This window comes from Zea mays, chromosome 8, assembly GCF_902167145.1.
Source record: "Zea mays cultivar B73 chromosome 8, Zm-B73-REFERENCE-NAM-5.0, whole genome shotgun sequence".
NCBI lineage: Eukaryota > Viridiplantae > Streptophyta > Magnoliopsida > Poales > Poaceae > Zea > Zea mays.
The window spans coordinates 115,208,363-115,222,567 of record NC_050103.1 but is presented as its reverse complement, the minus strand read 5'-3'; the positions used below and the strand labels follow the sequence as shown (position 1 = coordinate 115,222,567).

Genomic DNA, 14,205 nt, shown 5'->3' with positions numbered 1-14,205 from the left:
TGTACAAACAATCAAGTACCATAGTTCTCCCAATGGGTTACTAAAAATACCAAATAAACCAAGTTGCACTCCACTAGGCAACGAGTCCAGTACCAACTTAAAACTCTCCTCCTTACGCCATCTTTCAGGTAAGCAAGCTAGAACTCTAGTTCATTTAATTAACCAGCCAAGTATAGTGGCCATATAAGTCTCGTGGTTTTATCATTGTCATGGGTCCTTCTCAGTCATGGCTCCGACGTCTTCGTGTGTAGCGGAGCTCACACTCCGCACGCGCTCGACGCGCAGGAGGACAGGGATGCGCGCATCCACGAGCTCGAGGACAGGATCCGGGACCTCAACAACGCCACTAGCAAGTGGTGCTTCTACTCATACATCGACGGTAGATCTCCGGTGGCAATGCAACTAAAGCTAGATTCATCAAATTATTAGTCATACGGTCTAGAACGGCGAAAGCTAGATTCATCAAATTATTAAATTTTAGGGCCAGATCTATCATCTTGGGGCTCTTCAAGTGCCTACCCTACCCAAGCCGCCCACACCTCCCCAGGTGGCCGACTATGGCTCGCTAAGACCAACTCCAGCAGATTAACCAAAGTTTATTTATATACACTGTTTTGTATTGTTCTGTATTGTAGATTGTAATGTTTGCATAGTAAAGTTTAAATATAGCTATAAGAATAGGTAAGCTGCTAAAAATAGTTTAAGACACCCGGTCACGTCACATCGATTTTGTTTTTTTTTTCTTTTTATTAGAGAAACAACTCTAGGAGATGATGACACGTAGGTCTATCCCAAGAGTAAATTAGTTAATTCAAACCAAATTACGGAGGGTAGATTAGTCAAATCAAACCAAATTACTAAAGAGGGGTAAATTTGTCAATTTAAAACAAATTACCATTACGTGGATCTAGCCTAGATCTAGAGTTGTTATATAAAAGGGTGTTTTTTCACCCAACTAAAGTAGTTTATTCTATGCCACACCAAATATTTAGATGATAACTATAGATATTAAATATTGTTTAATTATAAAACTAATTAGACTAAAATACGAGATAAATTTATTAAATCTAATTAAACATATATTTAATACACATAAATGATATTCAAATATTTAATGCGGCAAACTACACTTTAGTGATGGAAATTAAACACCCGTTAAGTCGAACAGTTTCATAGGGGATTAGTTGCTTTTTAATAAATCTCATGAGCCAGATTCACTATCTTAGCAAAACTGTGTCAAACAGGCTTTAATCTATGCGTGTCTTGATGAGGCGTACTCCATTAACATACCTAGTTTTGCCTCAAGCCCTTCTCGTTTCTAAACAGCTTGATAAGCCTCAGTACATTCCATCAATTTCTTGTTTTCGTATTTAGGCCTTTTTAGGATAGCTCTGGCTTCAGAAAATTTGGTTGAAGTTAATAAAATATGTCATTAGATGCTCCAGACAATCATGAAGCTAAAGTTATAAGCTTTTTAGTAGAAATTTAGATAAGCTATTTTGTTTACTATATAGATTAAAAATATTTTTAAAACTATTTAAATTGATATTATAAACTCCACACTGGAGCTGGAATCTGGAGCCATCCTAAACAATCCTAAACCCCTGTATTTCTAAATTAGAAGAGTTCGTCAGCTGGAGCAGTCATGCCTGGCTGAACGGTGGATTGAAGGTTACTTCTTGCTACCATCTCAAAATTCATGGTACGCTTGAACAGTCAGCATCGAGGGCCAACCTGTTAAACCAGGAACAACTGGCAGTATCTGCCCAGTTGAAACTTATAAAGCTTTAAAACAACATACACATATCTTTGCAACAAAGCCAACCCTGAGGTTTCTCTATTTGCTAGCACTCCTATTTTACAGCTAAACCAAAACGGACACACTTTTTTGTGCCCACTTAGCTGCTACTTACTCCATAAGAGCACACCATACAAATCCATAAGGTTTTCATGGATCCAGGGCCATCTTCATAACAAGATCATTCCATGCATCAATGGGGCCTGGTACACACCAGTGCAAGCAATCATTTTGAACGGGCGTGGATTTACTGCTGCCCCTTGCAAAGGGATAGGGTGTTCTGTAAGGCCCAACGTGGCCGTCCGGTCTCAAGGACGAGAGGCTGTAGGTATCCATCAGTCTCAGTCTATCCATGTCCGCTGAACCCCTAAGCGCGGCTACAGCCTTGTTGAAGGACTCAAGCTCGATCTGTCTCATGACACGCTCGATGTTACCCTCTCTGTACTCTCCCTTGTTGTAGGGCAATTTCCTGCGACAAGACCCACCGCTGAACCACTCTCCATCCTCGAAGTGATCAGGTGACCAGGTCCTGAAGAAAATTACTGGCTTGTGTTTCGCTGAGACGATGAAGTTGAAAACGTTTTGTAGAGTTTTCTGATACAGGTGCTCAAAACCAAGTTCAGCGACGTTCTTGTTCTGAGAATTATGACCACCAACCACTGCACCGTTCTCCCAGTAGACCGCTGTCCTCAGAAACCATTGTCCGCCAGAAATAATAATATAGTCAAAGCTCTCATACTGACTTGTCCAGTTAGCATCGAGTATATCAAGGTGGAGCTGTATTTCAGAGGTAGACACGCCATCCTCATTCTCAAAAATACCAGATTTGATGAGGAAAGGAGCCCAGACGATGGACACTGTGAAGTTGTAGGATTGGAAGTGCCATCTCCTGTTTTTGAATTCGTTATCATGGTAAACCTCAACAGGTTCTTCAGCCTAAACAAGCAGCAAGCATGTGACAGTGGAAGAGATAATAAGGTTAGAGCATCAGGGAATTTCCATCCCACCATTATTTAAAAAAAGAAAACGGATTAAATAGCAAAAGCCAACAGCAGGAAGCAAACACTTCCAGTTTTGGCAGCAACCAGAAGGAAGCATGTGACAGTGGTACACATGAAGTTTAATGAACACTGAACAAGAGTTTCAGCTGTTCTTGTAAAAAGTATGGTAACAGGACCTTTACATTTGAATACCTGCATAATGTCTAGTATCAAAGCACTTGTTATCAAACTAAAACATCCTATATATTATTTAAAAGTGAAGATTTGGAAGGATGAAAAGGGGTGAAATTTTCAGTACAGTTTTGTGAAAGATCCCATCATATTCAAATATAGAATAGGGACACTGTATAGTGCATCGCGGGAGAACGAGAAAGTAAAGTCGGTAGCATTTACCTTAGACAGAAGGCAAAGCAATGACTGAACTTGGTTACGAAGGATGGAGTCACCAATTAGTCCCCAACCTTTGTTTCTCACAGAATCTAGAAATCTTACTGCATCAAATGGTGGAAGATCACATCCATAAGGTTTCCACTTCCAATGTAGATATTCCTTATCAGGTCTACCATTCATCATGCAGTTCTGGTGATCGTCGATAAATCGACAGCTTGCATTTGTATAGGCTGGACCAGAGGGGTTTGGTATCCATTCCCCATTGAAAAGACTGCATTTTCCTATACAAGTAACACCTCACATGAGAAATACTAGAAACAAGAACAAAAAATAGTGAAACATTCAACTCATATTGTTTCTGCTTTCTGATTCTAAAGCTTGGTAACCCTGTACTTGTAATATACAAGGATTGTAATTTACTACATCCAGTAACAGATAAGTTCTGTACTAGAAAGCATTCAATTGTGCTATTAAAATTTAGATCCACACCAACTTATTTAGATCTTGTATAAAATTGTACTGTATGGAAATAAAAAAACAGACCCAGAAATTGACTTTTCTCATAGTATTTTTCAAATTTTAATAATTTATTAGGACACCAAAAAAAGACTTGTCAAATTAGATTCCAAAACCATGTCAATCTACAAATAGCATTAGCGAGTTGTGATTGGGTGCAAAAGTCTATGGTCTATAATGTTGTGTTTACAAAGCTTAATCTCATTTTCACCAGCAAAAGATGGTAACAGCAAATAGACAGAAGGATCAAGGTACAGTTTTAATGTACAGAAAATATTTCATCAAGACCAGACACTCACCTAACTCGTTGGTCCCATATTTTTTTATGGATAATAATGAAGTGAGATCATTCCGGTGTCTACATCCAAGGACATGCATAGCCTTAAATATTGCTGAATGCTGAGTCACAGCACAGTAGGTTGAACAGCTGACCTAACTTATGAAAGTTTAATAAGCCATGTAGCATGTGTTGTCCCATGCTTGTACAGTAACTGTAATTAATTTGGTTGATGTCCTCAATTATCATTTATCTTAATAGATCTCATTGCTAGCAGCGAGTGATTATTGTGGTCTTCAAAGCATTGTACGGCAAGGGTGTTTGCAGATATGAGGCACTTGTTGGGTATCTTTCTCAAAACATCAAGGCAGAAATGTAAATGAGCAAAAACACAATCTTAACGAGCGGTTGGCGGTTCTTATGGAAAGCCTGCAGAGCATAAGGGCAGGATCACTATCTATTAAAACAGATCCCAATGCGTCAACCAAACACTTTGTGCGGCGGATATCTTACTTAACATGCTTTACCCAAGTCCTCTGAACTGGTTATGGTATGACAGACAGACCAGAAGGAACCAGAGTTTGGCTATCCAATGTGCCTAGTGATAAATCAAGAGGATGCTGTTCTATGGCTCTAAAGGTTGTTGGTATCATGGTATGCCATGTTTATGATGGTAGAAATGCAAAATGTTGGTAACAGAGCAAGACACCAAGAGATATATCATGGTACTGGAAATGTGAATGAAATAAATACCTGGCAAAGTATTGAAAATACAAAATAGTGTCGTGTTATTAAGTTTTATTAATTTCAGAGTAGCAGACCACCTCAAGTGGACACCTGAAGAACAGTATTTGCCAAATAATATATTGGTAGAGAACAGTACAAGTGGCCAACTAAAGCTTGTAGCCTTGTACCACTCAAATCTGGAAAATAAAAAAGGAACAAATACTTTTTTAGCATGCTTATTAAGGCATGATAGAATTGTGGAAGACAACTTAACCATATGAAGCCAACCTCATGACCAGATTTGTGAAAACCTGCTACCATTAATGAAAGAGTGGCACGGTACAGAGAAAAGGCTGGAATTTGGTAGTTGGATGGCCTTGGCCAACAGGGATCAATAAAAATCAACTTGAGAAATTACATTTGATGGATTGGTTAGAGAAAGAAAAATATGTAATTAAGCAAGAAGGGAAAGGACGGCTTTCAATAGAGCTTGTTTATGTAGGTTGCATCTATGGAAGGAAAGAAATACAGGCAATTTTTCAATAACACCAGCTTGACAATTTGCGTGTTATGCACCAAACAGAGGGAGGATATCACACACAAGAACTGCTTGGAGTGGTAGACAAATAGACATGCAACGCCCTCTGCCTCTCTTTGTTTATCAGCTAGCCTTGCACAGTCAGGTGGCCTTTTTGCACTTTTTACTAATTCATATTATCTTGCTTCCTTTTTCAGTTTTTCCTGTTAATGAAAGCACAGCTCCTGCTAATTTTAACCTTTTTTTTGGTAATGAAAAATAAAAGAATCAGGAGATACCTTTAAGGCGATCTCGAGATGTCATGTACGGTAAAACGTTCACTAGGCGCAGGCGCGCGCGTGATGTCCGGCGAGCAGTCGAGCGCGCGGCCACAGAGCGGGCAGCAGCGCATGCTGCAAATCAGCCACAGATAGCAAGTGGCTAAGATTAGGGAAGATGGCTAAGATTAGGAAAGAAGCAGTCTATCAGGCTAGAGAGAATCAAGGAGACTTGCTCCATTTGTAATTGGCCACCGGCCATATATTCATGTATGCAGCACGATTACAGAAAAAAAAAAGAATTTATCCTTCTTCTACCTCTAGCCTCTTAAGCCTGCGGTTAGGGGGGCATAACCCCGACCGGAGAAGACGGCCGACGGCTACGAGCTACGTAGCCGAGGTCCGGCGAGTCAGGGATTCCAGGTCCTTGACAGCTTGGTATCACGAGTCCGGCGATCTTCGTCCAGCAATTCCCAGTCCACCGAACCCCCCACCAGCCACACACCACCTCCATCACCCACCCGTTCCTCTGCCTCCAGCGCCATGTCTGAGTACACCCTTGCCGACGTAGTGGAGATGATGAAGGAGATGCAGGCCGACATCTCCGGCCTGAAGGAGAAGTCCGCGTCGTCGTCCTCCGGCGGCGCCATGCATGAACGCCCGCGCGACGCCGACCGCCCGCCGAAATTCCAGAAATGGGACTTCCCTCGGTTTGATGGCAAAACCGATCCTCTCCTCTTCATCAACAAGTGTGAGTCATATTTTCGCCACCATTGTTCCTCGCCGGAGGAGCAAGTGTGGATGGCCTCATACAATCTCGAGGGCATCGCGCAACACTGGTACATTCAGCTGCAAGAAGATGACGGCACCCCGTCATGGCGCCGGTTCGCTGTCAAGGACCTGGAATCCCTGACTCGCCGGACCTCGGCTACGTAGCTCGTAGCCGTCGGCCGTCTTCTCCGGTCGGGGTTATGCCCCCCTAACCGCAGGCTTAAGAGGCTAGAGGTAGAAGAAGGATAAATTCTTTTTTTTTTCTGTAATCGTGCTGCATACATGAATATATGGCCGGTGGCCAATTACAAATGGAGCAAGTCTCCTTGATTCTCTCTAGCCTGATAGACTGCTTCTTTCCTAATCTTAGCCATCTTCCCTAATCTTAGCCACTTGCTATCTGTGGCTGATTTGCAGCATGCGCTGCTGCCCGCTCTGTGGCCGCGCGCTCGACTGCTCGCCGGACATCACGCGCGCGCCTGCGCCTAGTGAACGTTTTACCGTACATGACACGAGCAGCTTACACATCCTATCTCTCATCCCATCTTGTATTTCAAACTTCATTCTGTGAACAATGCAGTCTACAACGCAAAAAATACAAATGGACAACTAGTGCAACATTTGGAAAAAATAATTAAATTTGGGAATAATTGGAGCCATTTGATTAAAATTTAAATATGTGTTCTTAATATGAGAGAATTTATATTTTTTGGTATTTGAGTGACCGAAGGTGTTGAGATCTGGCTTGTCCAAATGTTGCACTAACTGTCCATTTGTATTTTTCTCATAATCAAGTTGGATCTAAAACTCAGTTCATACTTTACTTTTACTTTATTAAAATACTTCAGAAAAGTTGAATTCTAACTTAGATGTACTTCAAACTTCTATATGCTTCACAAAAAAGGTAACCAAATATACCTTCATTAACTTTTTTTGCTAAAATTTATCTTGGGATCCCAGTCCACTGATCCACTCCTAATGGATATCAATAAAAACTATATGAATCCAATATCAGACTTAGCTATGCAAATTATCTGACCAGATACCCAACATCAGACTAATACTGCCCTTCTTATATTCAGACGTGATATTCGGATAAAAAATGTACTCAATATCCGAGAAAATGCCTAGATATTGATCAACGTCCAACCCACCTCGGTCAATTGGACGGCTAGGAAATAGCCCCGTTTACACCCTACGTGTCACTGTTGTGGAATCAACTCGAATTAAGAAATGCTAAGGCAGGACAAAACAATATAACTCCTAGTTCTCAAAGGGTTCGAAGTATTATTCTTAACTTGTCTTCATGAAACACGGGTGGCCAGGTGGAGCTTTGTCCACGTTGTAGAGTATAAATAATTAATCGTTCTTCGAGAACGAGGTCAAAATGCCTAGCTACTTGAATCCCTCTAGCAACATCTCCAGCACTCTTGCCACAAGAACAACCTGAAATCATGCTCTTCAAAAAAGTCTCCCCTAAAATTTAATATTTCATTTCCCATTCCTATTTAGCGAAGTGGAAAAGTTAAGACCTACAGCAGGGGCACACACAGCAGATTGACAGCTCCAAAATTTTCAGTTCACTTGCGTCACCAAACAATATATATACCATCCATGATATCGGATCAAGCTACAACAAACTCTCAATTGAACAACCGGATCGCCTCATAAAGACCCAAATTTCTACAGTAAGATAACTAGATAAGGATATTGCAACGTTGTAGCATTACATTCAAAGGAAATCGACACCATTGCTTACAGCCCGCAAAAACAAAATCAGAAATGCAAGATCAAAATCTCCAAATCTCAGAATCACAAAAACCCTGAGAAGGTGTCAAACCCTAAGATCCCGCACCAGGGTAACACTAAACAACCCTTAGAAGTTAAAACAGAAGAGAAATCGAATGCCGCACCTTTTGTGATCTGCAACGCCGGCGCCGGAGAGGACGGAAAGGACCAGAGCACCCGGAACAAGAGGCCCGCGAGCAGCAGGAACCCGACGGCCTTCACCACGAATGGCCCTACCAGCGCCCACCATTTCCCTAAACCGCGGCTCCACGGCGACGGTGGTGGTCCTGACCACCACATCGGGCTCGAACCCATACTCCAGCGCGAGCGGTGTGGCACTGTGCAGCAAGTAGGGTACTAGCTCGCAAGGAGAGACCGGGAGGGAAGGATGGGGCTCCGCGAGTGTGACCAACAGCGTCCGTGCTTAGGGCAGAAACGGCGACTTGTCGGATCAGTGCTGTCGATGTCGGCGTGGCGTTGGTCTCCGACTCTGCAATTTTGTTTGTGGAGTCAGTGACGAGGGTGCCTGCACGATAAACTGTACAATAACATGGGGCCTTCCACCGACATTCTTTAATGACTAATTGTTCTAAATGAATAACTGTGCCTACAACGTCCTAACAATTCACATAAAGTTAGTTAAATTTAAATAATTTAAAGGATTTCAATGGTACAAGTATGAACTATATAAAAAGATTGGTCGTTATCTATAAACGTATTTGTGAGATTGTTGGACCACCTTATAAATAGCATAAGGTGTTTAGGATACGGAGGCAATTGAATTGGCATGTGGCTCCACATTAGTATGTGTTGTCACTGTCAATTCTAGACTATGTCTAAAATTTTAAATAAAAGTAAGAAGTAGAAGTATTTTTTTAATAATTTTAGATATTTCAACCAAAGTTGCTTCAGGGGTGCTACCAATGTTTTCTAGCTTAGTAGTTAGCTTATTATTATGTATGCTAAGAATTGCCAATTTTCCTAACAAGTTTTCAATGGCTTCTTGAGAGCTAGCTAACTTAGCCTTAAGTTTTTCATTCTTTTTAATAAGGCCATCATTGGTAGCTAAGGATGGAGCACTAGACTCTAATTGCTCAATTTTAGTGGATAGCTCACAATTCAAATTTTGCAAATGTTTCAAAATTTTCTAGTAAACATTTATAATCATTTTGAGAGCTAATAAACTTATTTTTTAAAGTTTTAAGTTGAGCCTTTTGTTTAGTGCATACATCCTGAAAAAATCACGGCTTCCGCAAGCTCATCTGCGGAGGGCTTTCTCTCACCTTCATCATCACTACTGGTATCATCACTAGAGGATGGAATACTCATTTTACCTCTTGCCATAAGGCACTTGTGTGATGATCGTGATGAGGATCGGTGGCTGCGTGTCCTTAGAGGTTCATCTTCGCTTGAAGAGTCATCCAAAGTTTTGACACTTGTAAGCGCATTGCCTTTGCTCCACCCTTTGTGGGTTCGGCCATATGTGGACAGTTGTCCTTGAAATGGCCCTTCTCCCCGCATGCGAAGCATCCTCTCTTTCTTTGCTTTTTCCTGTCAATGTTAAAGAGAAGATCCTCAAAGTGCAAGGGCACACCCATTAGGTTAATATTGCGGATCATCCCCACCTTTCCGACACGTCGGATTGTTTCTTCGTCCTTGGAGGATGATGTTGGTGGTTGATTATCTTCATCATCATCACTTTCTTCTTCCTCCTCTTAATCACTTGAGGAACTTGGAGCGGGAGCCTTCTTCTTTCCTTTACTCTTTTCATCACATGCAAAAGCATATGGTCTTGAAGAAGTTGGCTCCTCTTGTCGACCCTTTTTCGCGACATCCCAAATGCCGCAATTTTTCCAATCACAATGGTCGGAGTCATTTGACTCAAGTCCTCCATGCTGTGAAGAATGGTGATGATACTCCCATATCTTTGTTGTGGTAGTAGGGAGATAATCTTCCTCACAATGTCCGCATCACATAGCTTATTAATTCCAATAGAATTGAACTCATTGATGATTAGATTTCAACGAGAATACATATCTATAACAAGCTCATTATCCTTCATAGCAAAAGAATTATACTCGTTTAAGACTAGGCAATGTTTTTGCTCACGGACAATTGATGTGTCGTCATGGAGCTCATGCAATTTTAGCCAAATCTCATTAACAGTTTTTAATGTAAAAACTTGATTAAAAATATCCATGCTAAGAGATTCAAACAAGAAATTTTTGACTCTAGCATTTAAATGAATTTCTTTTTCCTCACTCGTGGTGGGTTTCTCGGGATTCTTGGGTGGTTTCATCCCATCACGAGTGAATCTCCAAACACCTAGATCAACGACCTCTAGGTAACAAGCCATTCTAGCACTATAATATGGGAAGTTAGTGTCGTCGAAGTGTGGTGTCCTATGGGTATCCATCTCCTTTCTCTAAAAAGTGTCGGCTCTTTTAGCGGTGAAGCTAAAGCGTTTAGAGAGTGACTGTTCACTGTCCGGTGCACCACCAGTGCGCTGGCTAACAGCCCTCTTCATGAATTTCTTCGCTGATTCTTTGGGCTTCTTTTGTTCTTGAGTCTTGGACTTCTAAGCTCTTTTTATGTCTTCTTTTGAGGTGTTGCATCCTCAATGTCTTAGTCCAATCCTCTTCGCATCCTGTGAACTATAAACATAAACACTAGAAAGACATTAGTCCACAAGTTATGTTGATCATCAAACACCAAAACCTTTTGAGCCAAATGGCCCAGGGTCCATTTTCCTTAAAAATATATAAGGGTATTTCAACATTAATTAATAGTTAACTTAGCAGTGAGTGTTTGAACTTCTGGCCAAAAGATTCATTGACTCAATAAACATATATCACATTGTAGCAAATAGAACAAGTATGGAATAAATTTTGAATTACTTATTTATATTATTTCTCATTTATTTCTGCACTCAATAAAAGATTTCAATGTCATGCAAAAAAACTAAAAGTGATTGACCATAAACGACATGATGTTGGTTCTAGGTAAATGACATGATTTTGGCTTCAACACTACTGTCTCCATTAATGAGGGCGCACATCCATAAATCTAGATTATTAATTGTGAAAATACATTCAATGCGATTTTATGTGACATTGTACAACATAAATTTGGTGGTGCCTGGGAGAAGGGATCTGATTACAGCACTTGCTCTATGCAGCCTGCTACATAAACATAAGAAAACCAAAAGGAACTCCAAGAGAACACTACGCTACTCTCTGATGTTCACTACAAAGGTCATACATATCCATGGAGTGGGAGTTTATATAATAGATAGCAGCAGTTTAGTTCACAATAACTTCACAAGTTATAGTTTTCAGAAGAGTACATAAGTTAGTAGTTGTAGATATCAATCGCTCAACATTACATAACAACCATTACCATAATACACAACATCAATACACAGTTGTCAGCAGCCGAGGAAAGACCACTACATTACAAGATCAATATCAAAGGCTAAAAAGAGGTATTATCGACATACCATTGATCCCACCATTTTAGGCTAATTAATTAGTGCACAATTTGAGCCAATTCAGTATATTATTGATATTGTAAATGTGATGAAACTATGCCCGACTTAACAAAAGAAAGCAGAAGGAACAAGAAGAACTATATGCTCTAGAGAACATCTTGAAGCTAAACATTCAGTAGTGGCATGTCCCGAGCTAAATCTTATATTTCAAAAACCTGAACCCTATCACAATTGTAGTGTTAGGAAATAAAATAGACACAAAGATTTACGTGGAAAAATCCCCTCCAATATGGAGGAGCAAACAACCACGAGGAAACTGATCCACTATCAACCACAGAGTACAAGTTATAGGGAGGGCCTATATTTATAGGCGTACAGGAAAGCATATTCCAAATATATAAAAGAAACTAGAGGCATATTCCAACAAATATCCCCTTGACTCTAAATCCATAGAACTATTTCCCAAACACCACTAGGATGCTAAATTTGAATATCAACCAAGTCTAAGGAATCATTAGACTTGGAACTGGAGCACAACTTCGTATCATCAAAATAACCTCTCTTCTGGAACGCAATAGAAACAGCTTCAACATCAACTGTTGAACATTGCAAGTAATGGAGATTATTCAAATGGTTGCCCTTCAAGATAATACGATTGCCACGTGAAACCTTAAAAACACCATCAATAGCAGCAAAATTGAATCCCATTGCTTCTAAAGTGCTCAAAGAAATAAGATTTCTCTTCAATTTTGGAACAAAATGGACATCGATAAGCTTCTTAATACTGTCATCATGAACTTGGATATAAATAGAGTCGATTCCAATAATCTCACATGTGGATCCATCTCCAATAACAACCTCACCAGCATGAGACTGGACATAATCAGAAAACCAATCACTATGCGAACAAATATGAAAAGTGCAAGCGGAATCGAGAACCCAAGAAGATCACTTTTCAACAGAGGCAACAAACAGAACTTCTCCACTATCCAAAAATTCAACAAAATTAACTTCAGCAGAAGACTTATCCAATTCTTTTTTTCTTTCTCTCCTCTTTATTTCTCACTTTGGGACACTGAGAAATATGGTGAGTATTTTTTTGCAATGACGGCAATAAAAGTTGGATTTATGATCTCCAGATCCCCGAACAATTAAACCTTCACCTTTGGGTTCAGAACGAGAATCAACATCAAATTTTTCCTTGGACAACAAATTTGACTTAACATTCTCAAAGGACAGTGAAGTATGATTGCCATAAAGCATAATTTTCTTAAAAATGCTTAAAAGAAGGGGCAATGAGATTACCAACAAAATTGTCTTATCTTCATCATCTATCTTCACATCAAGACCCTCAAGGTCCACAATAATTGAATTAAATTCATTAAGATGTGACTGTATAGATGTACCTTCTGACATGCGAATAGTGTCAAGAAGCTCCTTGAGACGTAGCTTGTTTGCAAGACTCTTGGTCATATACAACTCCTCTAATTTCTTCCACAGTGTTGCTGCAGATTTTTCATGCATTACTTCACGCAGAACATCAAAAAATAAACTAAGCTGTATGGCGGACAAAGCTCTCTCATCAATATCTTGCCACTTATCATCAGTCATGTCAGCAGGTCGCGTCTGCAACACCTTTTGAACAACCAACTCGGTAAGAACAGCCTTCATCTATATCTGGCAAATAGCAAAACTAATTTTGCCATCAAACTTCAGAATATCAAATTTAGTCGACATAATGTGAGATAAAAAATTCTGAAGTCAACGACCCGACGGCAGCGGGGGCCACAATGTGGATAAAAACAATGTGTCTAACCCTAGCTCTGATACCACTTGTTAGGAAATAAAATAGACACAAAGATTTACGTGGAAAAATCCCCTCCAATATGGAGGATCAAACAACCAAGAGAAAACTGATCCATTATCAATCGCAGAGTACAAGTTACAGGGAGGGCCTATATTTATAGGCATACAGGAAAGCATATTCTAAGGCATATTCCAAATATATAAAAGGAATTAGAGGCATATTCCAATAGTAGAGTAGATCTTCCGCATTAGATATGTGTGTGCTTTATGTTGCTTTGTTCATAGATGAAATGTATCATATAATGAACTGCAATGGAATGATTTAGTGACATGATTTTTGTACTGCAAGATGCAGATAAGCACTCATACTCTCTTAGATCTAGTTCAGTTAAGAGTGGTTGTTTTCACGTGTCTCACTATATAGACTGGATCATTTACTCGCACATAGGATAATGCATTTGTATACGGGATACATTTGGAAAACTGTGACTGTCTAACTCTAAAAACTAAAAACTGAAAGGTTGTCTGGCTCTAAAAGACAATCTTTAAAAGCTGAAATCAGAAAGGTTGCTTGGCTCTAAAAGAGTAACTTAAAAACTATCACACTTTCGGTCTAAAAAAGCTATCACAATTTCAATTTGTCGAACTCTAAAAAAACTATCACAGTAGAATCAGCTTTAACTCTCTAACATCTTTAATTGTACTTAAAACAACTAAAACTAATATTATAGTTGCATATTAACTCTTAGAAGACTCTAAAAACTACTATTTACCAATTCTCTTGAATCACCTCTAAAAAGGTTCTTACTGTAAAGCTCCAACTAAATTATCTAAAACAAAAACATAA

At 39.8% G+C, this 14,205-nt stretch overlaps 1 protein-coding gene across 4 annotated transcripts; it reads right to left on the bottom strand.

Annotated features, from left to right (window-relative positions):
• Positions 1-1,715: 1,715 nt before the first annotated feature.
• On the bottom strand, positions 1,716-8,596 carry LOC100192464 (uncharacterized). 4 transcript variants are annotated; one of them, XM_020541861.3, is made up of 4 exons: positions 8,188-8,596; positions 4,005-4,063; positions 3,193-3,470; positions 1,716-2,734 (listed from the first exon to the last, which is right to left on the bottom strand). In XM_020541861.3, exons 1-4 carry the CDS (start codon positions 8,310-8,312, stop codon positions 1,949-1,951), a joined length of 1,248 nt encoding a protein of 415 aa, XP_020397450.1. In that variant the 5' UTR covers positions 8,313-8,596; the 3' UTR covers positions 1,716-1,948. The 4 variants fall into 4 exon arrangements, with proteins under 4 accessions (XP_020397450.1, XP_035817163.1, NP_001345323.1 ...); XM_035961270.1 differs by having other exon boundaries at positions 4,005-4,411; positions 8,188-8,312; NM_001358394.1 differs by lacking the exon at positions 4,005-4,063 and having other exon boundaries at positions 1,743-2,734; positions 8,188-8,465.
• Positions 8,597-14,205: the final 5,609 nt, after the last annotated feature.

What these genes read in the sequence shown, in the direction of transcription:
- LOC100192464 (NM_001358394.1), bottom strand. Translation starts at nt 8,377, where the DNA reads ATGGGTTCGAGCCCGATGTGGTGGTCAGGACCACCACCGTCGCCGTGG. An exon ending in GGCGTTGCAGATCACAAAAG is followed by an intron (nt 3,471 to 8,187) that starts GTGCGGCATTCG and finishes TTACTTGTATAG; the next exon opens with GAAAATGCAGTCTTTTCAAT. An exon ending in TGCTTTGCCTTCTGTCTAAG is followed by an intron (nt 2,735 to 3,192) that starts GTAAATGCTACC and finishes CTGCTTGTTTAG; the next exon opens with GCTGAAGAACCTGTTGAGGT.